Below are 20,214 nucleotides of genomic sequence, written 5' to 3' on the forward strand. Positions count from 1 at the left end.
CAGCAGGAGAACGTGCCTCATTTATATGTTACACAGTACAGTCAGCAGGAGAACGTGCCTCATTAATCTGTTACACAGTACAGTCAGCAGGAGAACGTGCCTCATTTATATGTTAAACAGTACAGTCAGCAGGAGAACGTGCCTCATTAATCTGTTACACAGTACAGTCAGCAGGAGAACGTGCCTCATTAATATGTTAAACAGTACAGTCAGCAGGTGAACGAGCCTCATTAATATGTTAAACAGTACAGTCAGCAGGTGAACGAGCCTCATTAATCTGTTACACAGTACAGTCAGCAGGAGAACGTGCCTCATTAATCTGTTACACAGTACAGTCAGCAGGAGAACGTGCCTCATTTATATGTTAAACAGTAGTCAGCAGGAGAACGTGCCTCATTAATCTGTTACACAGTACAGTCAGCAGGAGAACGTGCCTCATTTATATGTTAAACAGTAGTCAGCAGGAGAACGAGCCTCATTAATCTGTTACACAGTACAGTCAGCATGAGAACGTGCCTCATTAATCTGTTACACAGTACAGTCAGCAGGAGAACGTGCCTCATTAATCTGTTACACAGTACAGTCAGCAGGAGAACGTGCCTCATTAATCTGTTACACAGTACAGTCAGCAGGAGAACGTGCCTCATTTTTATGTTAAACAGTAGTCAGCAGGAGAACGTGCCTCATTAATCTGGTACACTGTAAAGTCAGCAGTTGAATGAGCCTCATTAGACTTTTGGACAGTACAGTCAGCAAGTGAATGAGCCTCATTTATCTGTTAGACAGTTCAGTCAGAACGTGAATGAGCCTTATTAATCTGTTACACAGTAGTCAGCATGTGAACGAGCGGCATTAATCTGTTAGACAGTACAGTCAGCAAGAGAACGTGCCTCATTAATCTGTTACACCGTACAGTCAGCTGGTGAACAAGCCTCATTTACCTGTTAGTACAGTCTGCAAGTGAATGAGCCTCATTAATCTGTTACACAGTACCGTCAGCAGGTGAACGAACCTCACTCCAATTTAACTGCAGCTCCTTGACACATTTCCCCACACCTTCTCCATATTAAATGAACCTTCACATAACTGTATTTCAAACAAATGTTGCATCTGGCTTGAAATTCTCAGCTTAAGGACAGATTGAAATGATCACTTTCTGACCCCTCGAGAAATTAGTTTCTCCTTAATTACCCCACAATGCTGAGAGAGCACAGAACGAATCAATCCTTGACAGGATCAGAGCAAGAGAGAGGGAAGGAAGGAAGCTGGGAAGGAAGGGGGGGGGGGGGGGGGTGGTCAGGAATGAGAATAGAAGGGGGAGTGAGAGAGACAGGGAGAAAGAGAGGGAGAGAGCGAGAGAAGGAAGGAAGCAAGATGGGTGAGAGGTGGGAATGAGAACAGACGAGAGGGGGGGAGGAGGGAGGGAAGAAAGGAAGGTGATAGGGAAGAAGAAAGAGAGGGAGGGAATGAGTAAAAGAAAGAAGGACACAGCAGTGTGAGAGAGGTGTGATGATAGAGACAGAGAAAGGTGTGAGAGGCAGCAAGGGGGTGGAGTGAGAGAAAAGGGGCAAGGAGTGAAAGTTGGAAACAGAGAGCCCTGGGAAAGTGAGAGGGTAAGCCCCGGTCCCCCTAAGGCTACCTGGCCCCTCTCTCTCTCCCTGCTGGGCTCTGCTTCATTCAAGGTTGCAGTAGAGTCGTGACAGGCTTACCTCAGCGCTGTAGAAGGTTCGAGCTGTAGTGCGTGGTTTCGGCACATTAGCTTGACCGCCGGCACTCTCGTTCGCAATAGACTGCTGGGCTGCTGCCAAAATCTCATCCAATCTGTCTGCGGGGACAACAGGAAGCTCAGTGAGGTCAGGGGTCAGTATGATGAGGGGAGCAAGTGGTCGGGGTCAGTATCATAGGGGAGTGAGAGGTCGGGGTCAGTACCCTGGGGGAGCGAGAGGCCGGGGTCAGTACCCCGAGGAGAAAGGTCAGGGGTCAGTAAACTCTCAGACACTCCCCCTCACTCCCTCACCATTCCCCCTCATGCTCAGACACTCCGCTTCACTATCCTCCTCATTCCCCCACTAATCACCCTTACGCTCAGACACTCCCCCTCAATATCCCCCTCACGCTCAGACACTCCCCCTCATTTCCTCACTATCACCTTCACACTCAGACACTCCCCCTCACTATCCCCTCCTATCCCCCTCTCTCCCTAACACTCAGACACTACGCCCTCACTATCACCTTCACACTCAGACACTCCCCCTCACTATCCCCTCCTATCCCCCTCTCTCCCTAACACTCAGACACTACGCCCTCACTGTCACCTTCACACTCAGACACTCCCCCTCACTATCCCCCTCTCTCCCTAATGCTCAGACACTACTCCCTCACTCCCCCTCAGACAGGCAGACACAGCCTGTCCCCCCCCACCCCACAGGCTGACAAACTGAAGTTTGCCCCTCCACAATCTGCTGAGAGGAAATGCCTCACCTGGAATTAGAGACCCCTCCCAGAGTGTTGGACAGTGACCCTCTTTCTGACTGGTGTTATAGCCAACATCCCAAATTACACCTTCAACATGAAATTGAGCTGGTTTCAGTGAGTCAACACATCCTTCGATGGAATAATTTGAAAAGATAAAATGGACCTTCTTCAATTTTACATCAGAGGAGACCATTCAGCCCATCCAGACTGTCAAAGAGCCTTCTAAACCACCCCACTTGCTTGCTTTTTCCCTGTCGTGCTGCTAACTTTACCTTCTCAAGTATTTATCTGACCGCCTTCTGCAAGTTCCAGTTGAATCTGCTTCCAATGCCCTTTTCAGGTAGCACATTCCAGATTGCAATAACTTGTTGTATCAATAAAATTCTCCACATTTCCCATCGCCCACACACTCATCGTAGAGTTCTACCTCTTTGATTCCTGACCTTTCTGTTGGTAGATACAGTTTTGAATTTCGAATGCCTCTATTCAATCTCCCTTTAACCATCCCTGCTCTAAGACCAGTGCGTGTGTGCTCTTCATGTTTTGGAAGTTCCTCATCTCTGCTTCTATGCTAGCAAACCTCCCCAGTGCCCTTGGACATCCTTCCAAACCTGTCACACCGACAGCAGCCTCGTAACTCATCCTGACGGCCAAACATGCTGCAGCCTTCCTTCTGAAAGCAGAACATTCCAGAAACCTTACTGGAAAGGAGAGGAGCATGTTGCTTAAACTTGCACCCATCAGGACACGTGCAAGAGTGCCAAAGTTCAGAAGTTCGCAACAATTTTCTCTACGGGAGAAAGGGGCACCAATTGGTTGGCAAGTCAGCTCTGAGTGGCTGAGGTGTTGCCACGGAGAATGCAATGAGGAATTATAGGCTCCCAATGCTTTGTGTTATTCAAGAAAGGTGCAAGGCTTGACAATATTCCTTTTGTTTGCAGAGAACGGGTTTCTGTAAATGAATGTGCGTCACTTCTGCTGAGCGGAAATGAGCCACATTGCAAGCTCATCGGATTATCTTCTGCTGAAGCTAAATCTTGGACAATTAGAATTGACTTGTGAATCAGTCAGCACCCTCTCTACCCATGGGATTTATTGCTGCATTCCTTTGAAGTTTGGCATTCTTGCATGGGTCCTGATGTGAGGGGATTCAGCAACACCCTCTCTGTTCAGTAAAGTTCAAATCCCAGACGTGCAGAGCCACAAGTCTGCCCATAATGTATTTAGCAACGGTCCATTTTCGGATCTGCTCTGCATTTCCTGATTTGAGTATTAAAGACTTGCTCCCCGCGGAAACACAATTTCGACACTGTTGAGTACCCCCCAGTATTTAGGGTGCTTTTTTTTTAAGGTAGCATTGGCTATTTACTTAATGCCATTTGATAAACTTTTCGCCTCTTCTCGGTAGACTGCTGGGACTCGTAATCTGAAAGACACAAAGCGACAGGTTGACAGAAGGTTAGAGGCCAGGTAGCCCAGCGTGTTCAAGAGGTCTACGCTCTCTTCTTTAGAGGGTCATCCCAGAGGCCTCTCTGTGGAGTAAACCAGCGAAGATGTGAGGTGTGACCCAATTTTCAAAGGAGGGGGAATGCTTTCCGTCAGCCAAACAGTGGCGGAGCTGGGGAAGATTTTAACCTGGACTCAGGTAATCCAGATCCCCATGCGCTTTATCTGTTGCAGTTTTCCTCGCTAAAGTACAAAGGGTAACAGCAAGGAAGCACATCATGATGGGCCCTTCCACACCCAACAAGTCCGGATTGGGACTCAAACCCAGAGCACCTGGCCCTAAGGTAGGGACACTACCACCGTGCCATGCACTGACATTCTGGGTCTAATCCTACTCTGGCTGCTGGTGAACTTTAATAGCTCTAGAGTATAAAGTTTGCAGATGGAACAGGTGGTGGAGAAACCAAATGGTGTCTATGGCCAGAGGATTCGAGTCCAGCAGCAGCAGTGCCAGCTGCAATCATACAAGGCCTTGCTCAGACCAGCCCTGGAGTACAGTGTGCAGTTTACTCTCTCCTTATTGGATGAATGAAGTTCTGGCAATGGAGGGAGTGCAATGAAGATTGACCAGACTGATTCCTGGGATGGCAGGACCGATGGATGAAGAAACACAGGGTCGCTCAGTGCTAGATTCTTCGGAGTTCAGAAGAGTGAGGAGTGGGTCCCATAGAAATTCTAAAAGGGCTAGACAGGGGAAGGGTGTTCCCCATGACCAGGGAGTCCAGAACTAGAGCTCACAGTCTAAGGTTAGAGGGGAGGCCATTTCGGACTGTGATGTGGAGAGATTTCTTCATCCAGGGAGCCTGTGGAATTCTCTGCTCCAGACAGCGGTTGAGGCCAGAGCATCAAGTGTTTCCAAGAAGGAGTTTGATTTTAGTTCTTAGGGCGAAAAGGACCAAAGGAGATGGAGTGGGTGAAAACAGGGATAATCAGCTCTGGTCATATTGAGTGGTGGAACAGGCTTGAAGGGCCAAATGGCCTACTCCCGCTCCTATTTTCTGTGTTTCTAACCTCAGTAACAGTGACAATGACAACTGGCATCGATATTTGCAAAAAAAAACAATTTGATTCACAAACATCCTTTGGGGAAGGCAATCTGCTACCCTTACCCGGTCTGGCCTGTATGTGACTCCAGACCCACAGCGATGTGGTGGACTCTTAACCCTCCTCCAAAATAGCCCAAGAAAACCACTGGTTCAAGTGGAATTGGGGATAGCAACCAAATGGCAGGCAATGCTCACATCCCATGAAAGAATAGAGAGAAAGATAATGATGATTGCACTTGAAGGGGACTCAAGTCAGGGAAACCAAATTTAACCCCCATCTCCATTGCTGAAAACAGAAAAGTCTAATAATGTCTTACAAACAGAATGTATTCATTCAATGGGTATTGTTGACTGGGCCGGCATTTAATGTCCTTCTCCGAGTGCCCTGGAGGAGGCAATGGTGAGCTGCCTGCTTGAGGAATCCTTGCAGCGTGGTTAGTGATGGAAAGGAGATCTGTTTCCGAGTCAGGACGGCGAGGGGATCCTGCAGGGGTGGTGGTGACCCCATGTACAGAGGAACCTCAATTATCCGGCATTCAATTATCTAAATATCGGATTATCCAGGAAGATCGCAAGGTCCCGATGTTCGGCCAAACTATGTTATGATTATCCCGTGTCCTTTGGGTAATTGAGGTTCCTCTGTAGCGGCTGCCCTTGCTCTTCTGGACGGTAGAGGTCGTGGGTCTGGAAGCTGCTGTCTCAATGAAGGCACTGAGGTAACTCAATGTCCTGCTTTACAGATCCCAGGGAAGAGGCTACAGTCTGGATCTCTGACTCAGCAGGAATCCTATTAATTACCACGCTGACTGGAGAGAAAAGCAGGGATGGAGAAATGGAAACTTGACCCCTCCAGTTTGGCCTGCCTACAAAAATCTGTCTGATATAAAACACAGAATGGCGGATGCTGGAGATATGAAACACACCAAAGCAGAACGTGCTGGAGAAACTCAGCAGGTCTGGCAGCATCTGCTTTCTTAAAAAAAACATTTGTGGGATGTGGGCACAGCTGCCCGTCCCTAGTTGCCCCCGGAGAAGTTGGGGGTGAGCTGCCTTCTTGAATCCCTGCAGTCCACCTGCTGTAGGTTGATCCATAATGCCCTTAGGGAGGGAATTCCAGGACTTTGACCCAGTGACAGTGAGGGAACGGTGATATACTTCCAAGTCAGGACAGTGAGTGACTTGGAGGGGAATCTGCAGGGGGTGGTGTTCCCATGTATCTGCTGCCTTTGTCATTCTGGATGGTGGAGATTGTGGGTTTGAAAGGTGCCAAGGATTCACCAAAGAGACGACAGATAATGTTCCAGTGACTAGCGCTGAAGGAGGGTTACTGGACTCAAAGCATTAACACCGTTTCTTCTCTGTCCACCTGTGCTGCTAGACCTGCTGAGTTTCACCAGCACGTTCTGCATTTCCATGTTAAAAATCTGCCTAACTTTGGTTATATTCAATGACCCAACCTCTGCTGTCTTTGTAGAAGAGAATTCTGAATCATTCACCATGTTCTTAGTGAAAAAGAGTGCTCCTCACCTCTGCCTGAACTGAGTGAGGTTTTGTGCTGGAGCGGTGTCCCCTAGTTTTAGAAATCCCTCATCAGGGGAAACACACTCTCAACTTCCACCCTATCAATTTCCCTCAGTATCTCATACTTTTTGTTAAGATCTCCTTTCATTCAGCGAAACTCCGATGAGGAAACCTACTTGGTCTTTGCTTGGAAGATAAATCCTCTCATTCCATCCAAAAATCAACACCCTACAATTACAGGAAGAGCATTCAGCTCATACCAAGCCTCCAAAGAGCATCCCACCCTTACCCTATAAGTCCCATGGCCAATCCACTTAACCTGCAAATCCCTGGACACTGTGGGCAATTTAGCATGATCAATCCACCCTAATCTGCACAACAGTGGCACGGTGGTTAGCACTACAGCCTCACAGCACCAGGGACTTGGGTTCGATTCCAGCCTCAGGCAACTGTCTGTGTGGAGTTTGCAAATTCTCCCCATATCTGTGTGGGTTTCCTCTGGTTTCTTCCCACAGGCCAAAGATGTGCAGTTCAGGTGGATTGGCCATGTTAAATTGCCCACAGTTTTAAGTGCATTAGGCAAAGGGGGATGGGTTGCTCTTTGGAGGGTCAGTGTGGACTTGTTGGGCCGAAGGGCCTGTTTCCACATTGTAGGGAATCTAATCTTTGGATTGTGGATGCAGACACTGGGAGAATGTACAAACTCCACACAGACAGATGCCCGAGGCTGGAATTGAACCTGGGTCCCTGGTACCATGAGGCAGTAGTGCTAACCACTGAGCCACCATGCTGCAGAGATCCTTGTATAACAAACATGACTAGGGATTCCTGCTACAGTCCTCCAGACCTGAGGCCTGTCCAGTCCTAGTCTGGTCTCGCTGTTTCAATGAACGAGATGAAGATGGGATATTGGAGGTCATGGGTTGATGGACACTGAAGGTGCGTGGTGAGATATTTGTGGGTGGAGCCTTTTCTTCCTTAAAGAGAATATTTATTTCCCATGCAACACAGCCCAACCCCCCACTCACCAGTCTTCCTGTTCCATGGGGAGGCTGTGGGGGAAGGGAGGGGAAGAGAAAACAATTCCAGTCCATTTAGAAGTTAAACCTACAACAACTAGCCAAGGGTTCATCTGTAATTGTCTGCACTACTAAAAGGTCAGCGTCTTAAATTTACGTAGCGCCCTTCCATCTTGCTTAAACAACGCACTGTGCCCTTGGCTGGAGCAATTACCAACGAAATCGGACATTGAGTCACGTGTGGAGATATCCTGACAGGTAACCAAAAATCTCATTCAAAGATGGAGAGTCTTAATGGAGGAGGTGGTGGGGGTGGGCAAAGGGTTGGGTAGGAGAGGAATTTCAGAGCTTAGGGCACAGCTGAAGGTACGTGCACTGAGGGCAAACGGTCTCAAATCAGGGGGACGTGCAAGAGGCCAGGATTTAATGAAGGTGCAGAGTTGAAGGAGGTTGCAGAGATAGAGAGGGAGGGAGGACATGGAAGGTTTGAAAGAGACAAAAGGATGCTGGAATCCAGGGTTGACAGGCAGGAGGCTGGGAGAACACAGCAAGCCAGGCAGCATCAGGAGGTTGAGAAGGCACTGTTTCAGGTATAACTCTTCTTCAGGGTTTGAAAGTGGAAGTTTTAAAATGCCTTGAACAATGTATCGAGCTACCTGAGCTTTGTTGATGCTCCCTGCCTGTTTGCCCCGTAGAATGGCATAGATGGCTACATCCTGGCTGAAGGCACCAGGCTGTGCCAGGATCTACCATGAGGGCACCTCCCAGTAGAGCTTGCTGACCCACCTCATGTGGTGAAGCGAGCGATGCTCAATGACTAGCCTCCCTCTCACTGCGACAGGCAGGGAGACAGATCACCCTGGGCTCCTGAGGTCTGCACCATACCTTCTGCCTCCATACTTTGTAAAAAGTGCTATCACACAGTGGCTGCCAGCGATGCTAACACCGAGGAATAGTTAACCCAGTGAAATGAAAATCTGACATCCTGTTCCATCAGGGGGTGCTCTTCTGAGATCACAATTGTGGTGGGAAACCAATCGGGGTTGGAAACATTTAGTTTTGGGGATGCGGGTATCGCTGTTTGGGTCAGCATTTATCGCCTATCCTTGATCGCTCAGGTGAAGATGGTGGTGTGCTGCCATCTTGATCTACTGCAGTCCTTGTGGCGTACGGACAGTGCTATGAAGGAGAGACTTCCAGGATTTGAACACAGGAATGCCGATTATTTCCATCTCAGGATGGTGAGCGGCTTGGAGGGGAACTTGCAGGGGTAGTGTTCCCATGTATCTGCTAGCCCTTGTCCTTCCAAATGGAAGTGGTCATGGGTTTGCAAGGTACTGTCTGAGGATCTTTGGTGGGAATGGTACACACTTCTGTGACTGAGCGCTACACTTCTGTGACTGAGCGCAGGCGGTTGGAGGGGGGTGGGGGTGGGGGGGTGGAAGCTGGGACGTGACAGACAGAGTGCACACTGCAGCTGACTGAGCTCAAACACTGGCACTCAGAGTTGGAGACCACTCTGCTCATTGGCACGAACAACAGGGTGGCCAACAGTCACAAAAACCAAATGAATGCTCTCCAGATTGGCTTGCATCAGATCTGGGCTGTGAAGAGCTGCCAGGCTATCAGTCCCTGCTTTCAGAACACACTGGGGTGAGAGGGATTTGGGCCAAACGCTGGCAAATGGTCAGGTTGGGCTGTCCGGTCGAAGCGCACGAGTTGGGACTGAAGGGGTCTGTTTCCTCGCTGTGTGATTCTACGAATGGAATGGAAAAAAAGTGCAAGAGCTTCAGACTGTGTCAAGTTCCTTCCAATCCTAACAGAATAATCAACTTGTCGCCCAATGCCAGAAATCCATACTGATTGGGACAATCACCATCAGGACTTTGCTCAGGGTCTCTGTGTTACGATGTGCTCTGGGCCGAAACACATTCCAAGCAGCTCACTTTGGCATTGCTGTGCTGACAGAGTGGGCCAGGGATCCAGGAACAGTCATCAAGGCACTGCATTCTGTTCTGGGATGAGCCGGTTGGGGTTTACATCTCAACAGTACCTGAACCGAGATGCTGGCAAGTGGATTTGTTGGTGCTGTAGGGTCAATTAAAACTCGCTTGCCAGGGACCGGAGGGGAGGAAATAAAGTTGGGAACAGGAACTGGAAAAGCTGCTAAGGTGACTCAAGAGAGGAGAAATAAAGCTTAGCATCGAATTCACTTCAAAAGCAGAATGATGTCAAAAAGATAAAGACATGGCTTAAACTCTCAACATCAGGAAGATAGAGGTAGGTGAGCATGATCTAATTGTTATTACACAGGAACGGAAACAGAATATTCAGGGCATTCATCCTTTAGGAAGGACAGACAAGGGGGAGAGGAGGATTCCCCCAATCCCAGCACGAGGGATCAAACCTTCAAATCACATAGCTCAAATTCTCCCTTCACATGATTCTGAGAAATCATCAAACCGTTCTAACAATGAGAAAGAGAAACAAAATGAAGCAATCAAAATTGGCATCGTCCCTCTGGACTCTCACCTTCCCTGCTGCTTTGAGATTATTTGCCCTGTGTTTACAGTCTCTTGAGATGAAAATGTTAAGGTGCCACCTCCCAAGCTGGCGAACTGGGGGCACGTGGGTGGGGTGTGTTTGCAATCTGAAGGCCTCACAGTGCCCCAGAAGATCATTTCTAATCCTTAACTCTAGACAGAGGTCCTCCATCAATGTGCAGCACCCCAATAAAAGGAGATTTCCTAGCCTCCAGAATTAAAGCTCCAGGAAATAGGAGCAGGAGTAGGCCTTTCAGACCCTTGAACCAACCACATTATTCAACAGGGTCATGTGGCCTCACCCTCATTTCCTATTGGTTCCCCCAAAGCTGTTGACTTTCTCCAGTATAAAAACATGCCTAATAATTACAAGAATTGAAAATTAATCTCCAGAATCTACCGCTGAGTAACCGATGGGATAAAAGGACACAGGGCATTATCAATGAGAATTCTGTCCCAAGTATTAGTTGTGGAACGGGTGGGAATAAAGGTGAATGGATTCAGAATTGAGGTGAATTTGGTGTAAGTAAGGTGCCTTCTAATTGGTTGTGGGTGCCATGAGGATGGGCAAATGAGAGTTAGGGATTGGGAGTAGGAGTACGGTGAAGTGGTAATGTGATAGAATCTCTAGGAAACCACATGACCAGAGTTGGCACCATACTTCGACACACAGGAAGAAGGGTAGGCCTTTCAGCCCATCCAGCCTACCCTGCTCTTTCACACAATCCATGGCTGATTGTTGTTTTCACCTCGCCCCTCCCCTCCAATCACTGGCATGCCCTAGTCCACCCACATTCCCCCAACAATCCTTCCCATTTTACTGGCAGGGCATTGGGCAACCCATACACCCTCAGCCTACAGGGACCCTTAAGTAGCCAATTAATGGCCATTGAAGAGCTTCATCCTGCCCCTGCCTGATAATTTATCACCAACATAGGCCAAGGAGGGGTAACTGGCAGCTTTTATTGTGCACTGGAATCAAGCAGTAGGGCCTTTTTTCCCAGACCACCTATGTGCCCAACCCCTCCCAATATTATAACCTATTTTAACCTTTGCTTTTGGGTGTCTTAACGTGCCCTTGTGCACCAATTACCCCTTCCCTCATTCCAAACCCAAACCACTCACACTCCCAATCACCGGGAGCCAATCAGCTGAGTCCTCGCCATCTCCTCTAGCTGACTTTCAGTGCATTCTCCATAACCTCCAGTTCCTTAGGCACTGGCTGCAGTCCCAGCAGTGGCCACCGTTCCTGCCTGGCACTGCTTGGGGTGGCAGGGCAGGCAGAAGTTCTCAGCCTGAGGCCAGAGATGCCCCTCTATCTGGAACACGCTGCCCCCAGGTGTTTGTAAGCTTGTGTTAAACCGAAGCCATTTTGATTTTACTCCTGGTATTGGGGGGTGGGGGGCAGTGGCTGCTTTTCCTAACCATAAAGCGATACAGTGAGAAACCATTGTAACCGGTATGTTACACCTAGAAAATCTCAAAGTGCTTACCGAGATCCTCAAGTTCAGAGGTCATGGATTTTGAACGGAGGGCAATGGCGGGCGGAGTGAGTCGTTTTGTCTGCGTTGTGACTGAAACAGAAAATATCACACTCCGTCACTGGTGTATTTTCACACATCACTCCTGCCGACATGCTCTATGCTATCGTTGTGTCCATTAGTACTGTCTCAGATACCTTTGGTAGATTCTTTGCCACCTGACCTTGTTGGTATTAATCAAAGTAACTGATACTGAGTGGAGAATGATGTCCACCCAAAGACAGAAGGGTTTGGGATCTCTTTAAGAGTAGAAATGGCCTGTAGGAGAGGGACGGGTTGCACCTGAATTGGAAAAGGACCAACATTCTTGCAAGGATATTTGCTAGTGCTACTCGGAAGACTTTAAACTAGTAAAGGGGGGAGTGTGGGAACCAAAGCGATAGTGAGAAAAGAGAAAAGGCTGAGGCTAGTACAATGGATAAGGGGAGCAAGTCAAATGGTCAAGGAAGACGAGAACTTGGCAGAGAAATGAGGAAGGACTGATAAATTAAACTGCATTCATTTCAATGCAAGAGCCTAACAAGTAAGCCAGATGAACTCAGGGCATGGCCGGGAATATGGGACTGGGGTATCATAGAAATTACAGAGACGTAGCTCAGGGATGGACGGAACTGGCAACTTAATGTTCCAGGGTGCAGTTGCTGTAGGAAGGATAGAAAAGGAGGCAAGGAAGGAGAGGTTAGGGGGAACATTACAGCTGTACTTAGAGGATATTCCTGGGAGATCATCCAGCCAAGTTATATGGGTGGAACTGAGAACTAAGAAAGGGATGATCACCTTATTGGGATTACATTATAGATCAACCAATAGTCAGTGGGAGTTTGAGAAGCAAATACGTAAGGAGATCTCAGATATCGGTAAGAAAAATAGGATTGTAATGTTAGAAGATTTTAACTTTCCAAACGTAAACTGGGACTACTATAGTGTTAAGGGCTTGGATGGGGAGGAATTTGTTAAGTGTATACAAGAAAATGTTCTTATTCAGTATGTAGAAATACAATTAGAGAAAGAACAATACTTGACCTTCCGTTGGGAAATAAGGCAGAGCAGGTGACTGAGGTGTCAGTGGGGGAGCACTTTGGGACCAGTGACCCAAATTCCATTAGTTTTAAAATAGTGATGGAAAAGGATAGCACTGATCAAAAAGTTAATGTTCTCATTGGACGAAGGCCAATTTTGATGGTTATCAGACAGGAACTTTCAAAAGTTGATTGGAGGAGGCTGTTTGCGCTAAAGGGACGGCTGGAAAAGGAGGCCTGTAAGGATGTGATAACGAGAGTTCAGAGGCAGTATGTTCCTGTTAGTGTGAAGGCCAAGGCTGGTAAGTGTAGGGGATGTTGGATGACTACAGAAATTGAGGCTCTGGTCAAGAGAAAGGAGGCATTTGTCAGGTCTGGACAGCTCGGATTGAGAGAATCCCCTAGAGGGGTATAAGGGCAGTAGGAGTATACTGAGAGCGAAATCAGGAGGGCAAAAAGGGGGCATGAGATAACTAGCAAATAGGATTAAGGAGGATCCAAAGAGATTCTTGAAATACATTAAGGACAAAAGGGTAACTAGGGAGAGAATAGGGTCCCTTAAAGATCAACAAGGCCGTCTCCGTGTGGAACCGCAGGAGATGGGGGAGATACTAAATGAGTATCTTGCATCAGCATTTACTGTGGAAAAGGACTTGGAAAAGCATAAAGGTAGGTAAATCCCTGGGAGATGATCAGACCTTCATGAGAAGTTGGGAAGAGAACAAGCTGCCAGAGGAAGTGGTGGTGGCTGGTACAATTGCGACGTTTGGATGGGGACAGGCATCGGAAGGGTTTGGATGGATATGCGCCAACTGCTGGCAAATGGGACTACGTTAGGTTAAGATGTCTGGTCAGCATGGATGTGTTGGACTGAAGGGTCTGTTTCCCTGCTGTTCAGCTCCAGGACTGTATAGGAGAGGATTAATCTTGATAAATTGAGCACGTTTGTAACATAATAATTCATCGTTAGTTATTTTACAACAGAGTTAGATGAACATTCTTAAGAGTTTCTGGACATCACTACAAACACTCCAGAGTTTAGAATAACAACTGAACTGGTCACTTTGCAACACAAACTGACTTGCTTCTCCCAGGGTACCCTAATGGGCGGAACTTATCCTGTAATGTCAGTTAACCATTTCAGGCACTAACTGGCTTCAGTAACAATGAGCTGCTGTCCCGAGAGGATGGAGAGCCAAGAGTCAACTGCACTAGATCTGTTAGAGGGCAATCACTGCCAATACAACACTGTCGGAGGGTCAATGCTGAGGGTGTGCTGCACTGTCGGAGGGTCAGTGCTCAAGGAGCCCCGCACTGTCAGAGGGTCAGTGCTGAAGGAGCCCCGCACTGTCGGAGGTTCAGTGCTGAAGGAGCCCCGCACTGTTGGAGGGTCAGTGCTGAGTTGTCAGAGGGTCAGTGCTGAGGGAATGCCACACTGTTAGAGGGTCAATGCTGAGGGAGTGCCGCACTGTCAGAGGGTCAGTGCTGAAGGAGCCCCGCACTGTCGAAGGGTCAGTGGTGATAGAGTGCTGCACTCTCAGAGGCTTAGCACTGAGGGAGTGCTACACTGTCGGAGGGTCAGTGCTGAGGGAGTGCTGCACTGTCAGAGGGTCAGTGCTGAAGGAGTGCTGCACTGTCAGAGGGTCAGTGCTGAGGGAGTGCTGCACTGTCAGAGGGTCAGTGCTGAGGGTGTGCTGCACTGTCAGAGGGTCAGTGCTGAGGGTGTGCTGCACTGTCGGAGGGTCAGTGCTGAGGGTGTGCTGCACTGTCGGAGGGTCAGTGCTGAGGGAGTGCTGCACTGTCAGAGGGTCAGTGCTGAAGGAGTGCTGCACTGTCAGAGGGTCAGTGCTGAGGGAGTGCTGCACTGTCAGAGGGTCAGTGCTGAGGGTGTGCTGCACTGTCAGAGGGTCAGTGCTGAGGGTGTGCTGCACTGTCGGAGGGTCAGTGCTGAGGGTGTGCTGCACTGTCGGAGGGTCAGTGCTGAGGGTGTGCTGCACTGTCAGAGGGTCAGTGCTGAGGGTGTGCTGCACTGTCAGAGGGTCAGTGCTGAGGGTGTGCTGCACTGTCAGAGGGTCAGTGCTGAGGGTGTGCTGCACTGTCAGAGGGTCAGTGCTGAGGGTGTGCTGCACTGTCAGAGGGTCAGTGCTGAGGGAGTGCTGCACTGTCATTTGTGATAGGTGTCGTTCAGAATTCCCACCTTTCCGAGAGGCCCTACCTTTCTTCCTGGAAGCTTCCTCCATGTCGGGATTGCGGGTTACCATGACGACCTTGAGCATGAGGTTATTGCCACCCTGTCGGATCATGTTGACCACCTGTCGATGCCCCACCTTCACTACGTTCTGCCCGTTGACCTGGAAAGCAACGACAAACAATGGCATTAAGGACTCAGAAATGCACGTGGGTAAATCAACTGACTCGGCCTCCAGTGGGACAGCAAGGGGGTGTTCACTCCATTGACCGCAGTGGGGTTTATCCATGCTCGTACATCCTAATGAATGGTGAAAGTGGAAGGCATTAGCGTAGTGGGCTAGTAATCCACAGGATAAAGTAGGTTAGTTCAAATCCCACCAAGGTACAGTGGCTCAGTGGTTCGCAGCGCCAGGGACCCAGGTTCGATTCCAGCCTCGGGTGACTGTCTGTGTGGAGTTTGCACATTCTCCCTGCATCTGCGTGGGTTTCCTCTGGGTGCTCCAGTTTCTTCCCACAATCCAAAGATATGCAGGTCAGGTGGATTAGCCATGGAAAACGTGGGCATAGGTCTATGTAGCATACTCTTTGGTGGTCTGGTGCAGACCTGACGGGCTGAATGGCCTATTCCCACATTGTTGGGATTCGAAGGCAGCTGGTGAATTAATCCATAAAACCCTGATCTCAATCATCATGACAATGATAGTGAGGCTATTGCTAATTATCACAAAAATCTGGTTTACTAATGCCCTTCAGGAAAGGAAATCTGCCAGTTTTACCCAGTCTGGCCTACATGTGACTCCAGACCCACGACAAAGTGGTTGACTCCTAACTGCCCTCATGAGTTTATAAACCTCTATAAGGTCACCCCTCAGCCTCTGACACTCCAGGGAAAATAGCCCCAGCCTGTTCAGCCTCTCCCTATAGCTCAATCCTCCAACACTGGTAACATCCTTGTAAATCTTTTCTGAAATGACCCAGCAAGAAACTCAGTCCAAAGCTATTAGGGATGGGTCACAAGTGACAGCATCCCATCACCTGAAGGCAGGGTGGCACAGTGGCTCAGTGGTTAGCACTGCTGCCTCTCAGTGCTAGGGATCCAGGTTCGATCCCTGCCTCTGGTGACTGTCTGTGTGGAGTTTGCACATTCTCCCCGTGTCTGTGTGGGTTTCCTCCCTCAATCAAAAGATGTGCAGCTTAGGTGAATTGGCCATGCTAAATTGCCCATAGTGTTCGGTGCACTAGTCAGAGGTAAATATAGGTTAGGGGAATGGGTTGGTATGGACTCGGTGGGCTGAGCAGCCTGTTTCCATACTGTACGGAATCGAATCTTAAAAAAAAAGTAAAGATCAGATTATAACCATATTAAATGATACAAGCGAGAGGGGTTTGTTTGTAAGGAACAATTACACAAACTAAACCCGTGTTTCTCTGAAAACAGAAGAGAATAGGGTGATCCCCAATGGAGGATCTGATTTTACAATTTTGACTTTCCAGAGAAACCTTTTCACTAAGTTTAGGAGTTAGGGGGAAGCAGAAATGGAGAAGGATAGAATTGAGGAAGCACATCTTACACATAGGGAATCGAACCTACGTCACTAGTGCTGTGAGGCAGCAGTGCTAACCAATGAGAGAAAGTGATGACTGCAGATCCTGGATTTCAGAGTCAAAAAGTATGGTGCTGGAAAAGGACAGCAGGTCAGGCAGCATCCGAGGTACAGAAGAGTCAATGTTTCGGGCATAAGCTCTTCATCAGGAATGTGATAAAGGGCTTATAGAGTCATAGAGATGTCCAGCACGGAAACAGACCCTTTGGTCCAATTCATCAATGCCAACCAGATATCCCAACCCAATCTAGTCCCCACCTGCCAGCACCCGGCCCATATTCCTCTAAACCCTTCCTATTCATATACCCATCCAGATGCGGGCGGCACGGTGGCTCAGTGGTCAGCACTGCAGCCTCACAGCGGCAGGGACCCAGGTTCAATTCTTGCCTCGGGCAACTGTCTGTGTGGAGTTTGTACATTTTCCTCATGTCTACATGGGTTTCCTTTGGGTGCTCCGGTTTCCTCCCACAATCCAAAGATGTGCAGGTCAGGTGAACTGGCCATGTTAAATTGCCCATAGTGTTAGGTGCATTAGTCAGGGGTAAATGTAGGGGAATGGTTCTGGGTGGGTTGGCCTTTGGAGGGTCAGTGTGGACTTATTGGGCCGAAGGGCCTGTTTCCACACTGTATGTAATCTAATCTAATCTAAAAAAATGTTGCAATTGTACGAGCCTCCACCACTTCCTCTAGCAGCTCATTCCATACACGTACCACCCTCTGCGTGAAAAAGATGCCTCTTGGGTCCCTTTTATATCTTTCCCCTCTCACCCTAAACCTATGCCCTCTAGTTCTGGACTTCCCCACCTCAGGGAAAAAACTTTGTCTATTTATCCTATCCATGATTTGGAGATGCCGGTGTTGGACTGGGGTGTACAAAGTTAAAAATCACACAACACCAGGTTATAGTCCAACAGGTTTAACTGGAAGCACACTAGCTTTCGGAGCGATGCTTCTTCATCAGGTGATTGTGGGGGGCTCGATTGTGGCTATAAATTCTGTGTTACGATCGAGCCCTCCACAATCACCTGATGAAGGAGCGTCGCTTCGAAAGCTACTGTGCTTCGAATTGAACCTGTTGGACTATAACCTGGGTGTTGTGTGATTTTTAACGTTATCCTATCCATGCCCCTCATAATTTTGTAAACCTCTAAAAGGTCAGCCCTCAGCCTCCAACGGTCCAGTGAAAACAGCCCCAGCCTATTCAGCCGCTCCCTATAGCTCAAATCCTCCAACCCTGGCAACATCCTTGTAAATCTTTTCTGAACCCTTTCAAGTTTCACAACATCTTTCCGATAGGAAGGAGACCAGAATTGCATGCAATTTTCCAACAGTGGCCTCACCAATGTCCTGTACAGCCACAACATGACCTCCTAACTTCTGTACTCAATGCTTTGACCAATAAAGGAAAGCATACCAAACGCCTTCTTCACGGCTTGTGCCCGAAACGTCAACTCTCCTGCTCCTCGGATGTTGCCTGACCTGTTGTGCTTTCCCAGCACCACACCTTGTGCTAACCACTGGGCCACCCAAATGCTCCATATCTTAACATGAGCAGGAAAGGTATTGTTGCCTGATGACTGTAAGTGAGTTAGTGAGAGTGGAAAATTAGCTTGCGGAACCTGAAAAAAGCAACCCTTGAGAAAATCTCAAGAGGAGCGCTTGAAAAGTAAATTAATTTGACCTCTGTGTGAGAATGAGTGAAAGTCAGACAAAATGTGACTGGGGTGCAGTGTGCAACAGGAAGGGCAGTGTGCAGTGTGCAGAGACTAGTGGAGCACAATTGAGAATCACTGAAACAGTGAGAACTTCGACAGGAAGAGGAATTGAGAGGGCCCTGTGATCCCATCCGTGTTTGGGGCAAGTGAACTAACGTCCAGGCGAATGACAATGACATTGAGATGTGTTAGATTATAGAACCGTTCAATCAGGGGCCAACAAAGACAGCAATAGAGAAAGTTCAAATGTCCTGGAAAGGTCAAGCCGAGGTCATACCAAGGCGTGGACCATATCAGATTCAACACTGTAAACATAAGCTGTAAATGGTGTGCATTTTATATCATTAAGAGCACTGCAGAAGTGGCATCACTTTTGAATTGTTCAAGAGGTTTATTTACAAGAATTTTTTAAAAAATCACTGCAATCACACAAAAAAACTCAGATCCTATGCTATCTGTTTAACCCCAATTCACAGGTGCCCCACAATGCTGGGAACCCGGGTTCGATTCCGCCCTCAGGTGACTGTCTGTGTGAAGTTTGCACATTCTCCCATGTGGGTTTCCTGCCACAGTCCAAAGGTGTGCATGTTTGGTGGACAGGCCATGGGAAATGCAGGATTATAGGGGAGGGGGAAAGGTTTGGGGGAGGATACTCCTCAGAGGGCCAGTGTGCACTCAATGGGCCAAATGGTCTGTCCCCACACTGCAGGGATTGTATGATCCTATGTTTGTTCTGAGTTCACAGCTAGGCTTAACCAATCAAGCGCAGTGAGATTCGATCAGCTACCATAATCACAGAATTGTTTTGGTCCCAGCAAGGCCCAGCAAGTGGGTATTATTGTGCAATGCCAAACTCCTGCCATTTTTCCCCGTGCCCTTTCACATTATTTATCTCTCAATAATCATCTAATCTCTCACCTTTCCAAGCAGTACTCTCCATACCCTGCATACTCGCTGCGTGAAATCTACTTTCTTGTGTCACATTTGCTTCTTTTGCAAATAACTGTGAATCTTCACACCCTGGTTCTCAATCCTTCTCTCAGCGGGTCTGAGCTTCTCTCTCGCTGCTCCATACAGCCTGCTGAAAGCCTCTGTCAGGTCTCCCTCTCAGCCTTCTTTTCCACAAGGAGAACAATCCCAATGTCTTTGATCCTTCCTTGTAACTGAAGTTACTCATCCCTGAAACCATTCCTGTAAATCGCTTCTGCACTCTCTCCACCCTTTCCGAGAATATGGGACCAACAACTATACGCAATACTCCAGCTGAGGTCTGACAAGTCTCTCATAGAAATTCAAAATCCCCTCCCTGCTCTTTTAATCTGTAACTCTATGAATAAAGCCTGCATACTTTATAAACTGCTCTTTCCACCTGACTTGCCGTTGTCAGAAGTCACTCAACACCAGGTTGCAGTCCAACAGTTTTCAGACTTCACCTGATGAAGGAGTGTTGCTCCAAAAGCTTTTGGATTCAAATAAGTCTGTTGAGCTATAACCTCAAGTCATGTGACTCCTGACTTTGTCCACCCCAATCCAACACCAGTAGCTCCACACAATGTGGTGCCACCTTCAGCGATCTGTGCACCTTCTCAGCTCAGTCACTCAGCTCCTGAACTTAAGAATGGTACTCCCTGTTTTATATTGTTCTTCATTGTTCTTCCGACCAAAATCCATCATCTCACACTTTCTCTGAATTGAATCTCCATTATATTGTGGATAACTAGAATTTTAAAATGGTTATATTGTATATAGCTGTAATGTAACTATGGTTATACTGTGTACAGCTGTAATGTAATGATTGTTATACTGTGTACAGCTGTAATGTAACTACGGTTATACTGTGTATAGCTGTAATGTAACTGTGGTTATATTGTGTATACCTGTAATGTAACTACGGTTATACTGTGTATAGCTGTAATGTAATGATTGTTATACTGTGTACAGCTGTAATGTAACTACGGTTATACTGTGTATAGTTGTAATATAACTATGATTATATTGTGTATAACTGTAATGTAACTATGGTTATACTGTGTAT

At 47.8% G+C, this 20,214-nt stretch overlaps 1 protein-coding gene across 4 annotated transcripts in view; it reads right to left on the reverse strand.

The window, feature by feature from the left end:
• Positions 1-20,214, reverse strand: part of LOC140489334 (SH3 and multiple ankyrin repeat domains protein 1-like) — a 431,419-nt gene that overhangs the window by 37,016 nt on the left and 374,189 nt on the right. For 3 of the 4 annotated variants that reach the window (XM_072588776.1, XM_072588774.1, XM_072588773.1), the window contains 5 exons: positions 14,886-15,021; positions 11,604-11,684; positions 7,577-7,600; positions 3,845-3,901; positions 1,710-1,825 (listed from right to left, as the gene is read on the reverse strand). In XM_072588776.1, coding sequence (XP_072444877.1) covers positions 1,710-1,825; positions 3,845-3,901; positions 7,577-7,600; positions 11,604-11,684; positions 14,886-15,021 — 414 coding nt within the window. The remainder of the gene's footprint in view (positions 1-1,709; positions 1,826-3,844; positions 3,902-7,576; positions 7,601-11,603; positions 11,685-14,885; positions 15,022-20,214) is intronic. The other variant, XM_072588775.1, reaches the window with a different exon arrangement.

This window comes from Chiloscyllium punctatum, chromosome 18 (genome assembly GCF_047496795.1).
Source record: "Chiloscyllium punctatum isolate Juve2018m chromosome 18, sChiPun1.3, whole genome shotgun sequence".
NCBI lineage: Eukaryota > Metazoa > Chordata > Chondrichthyes > Orectolobiformes > Hemiscylliidae > Chiloscyllium > Chiloscyllium punctatum.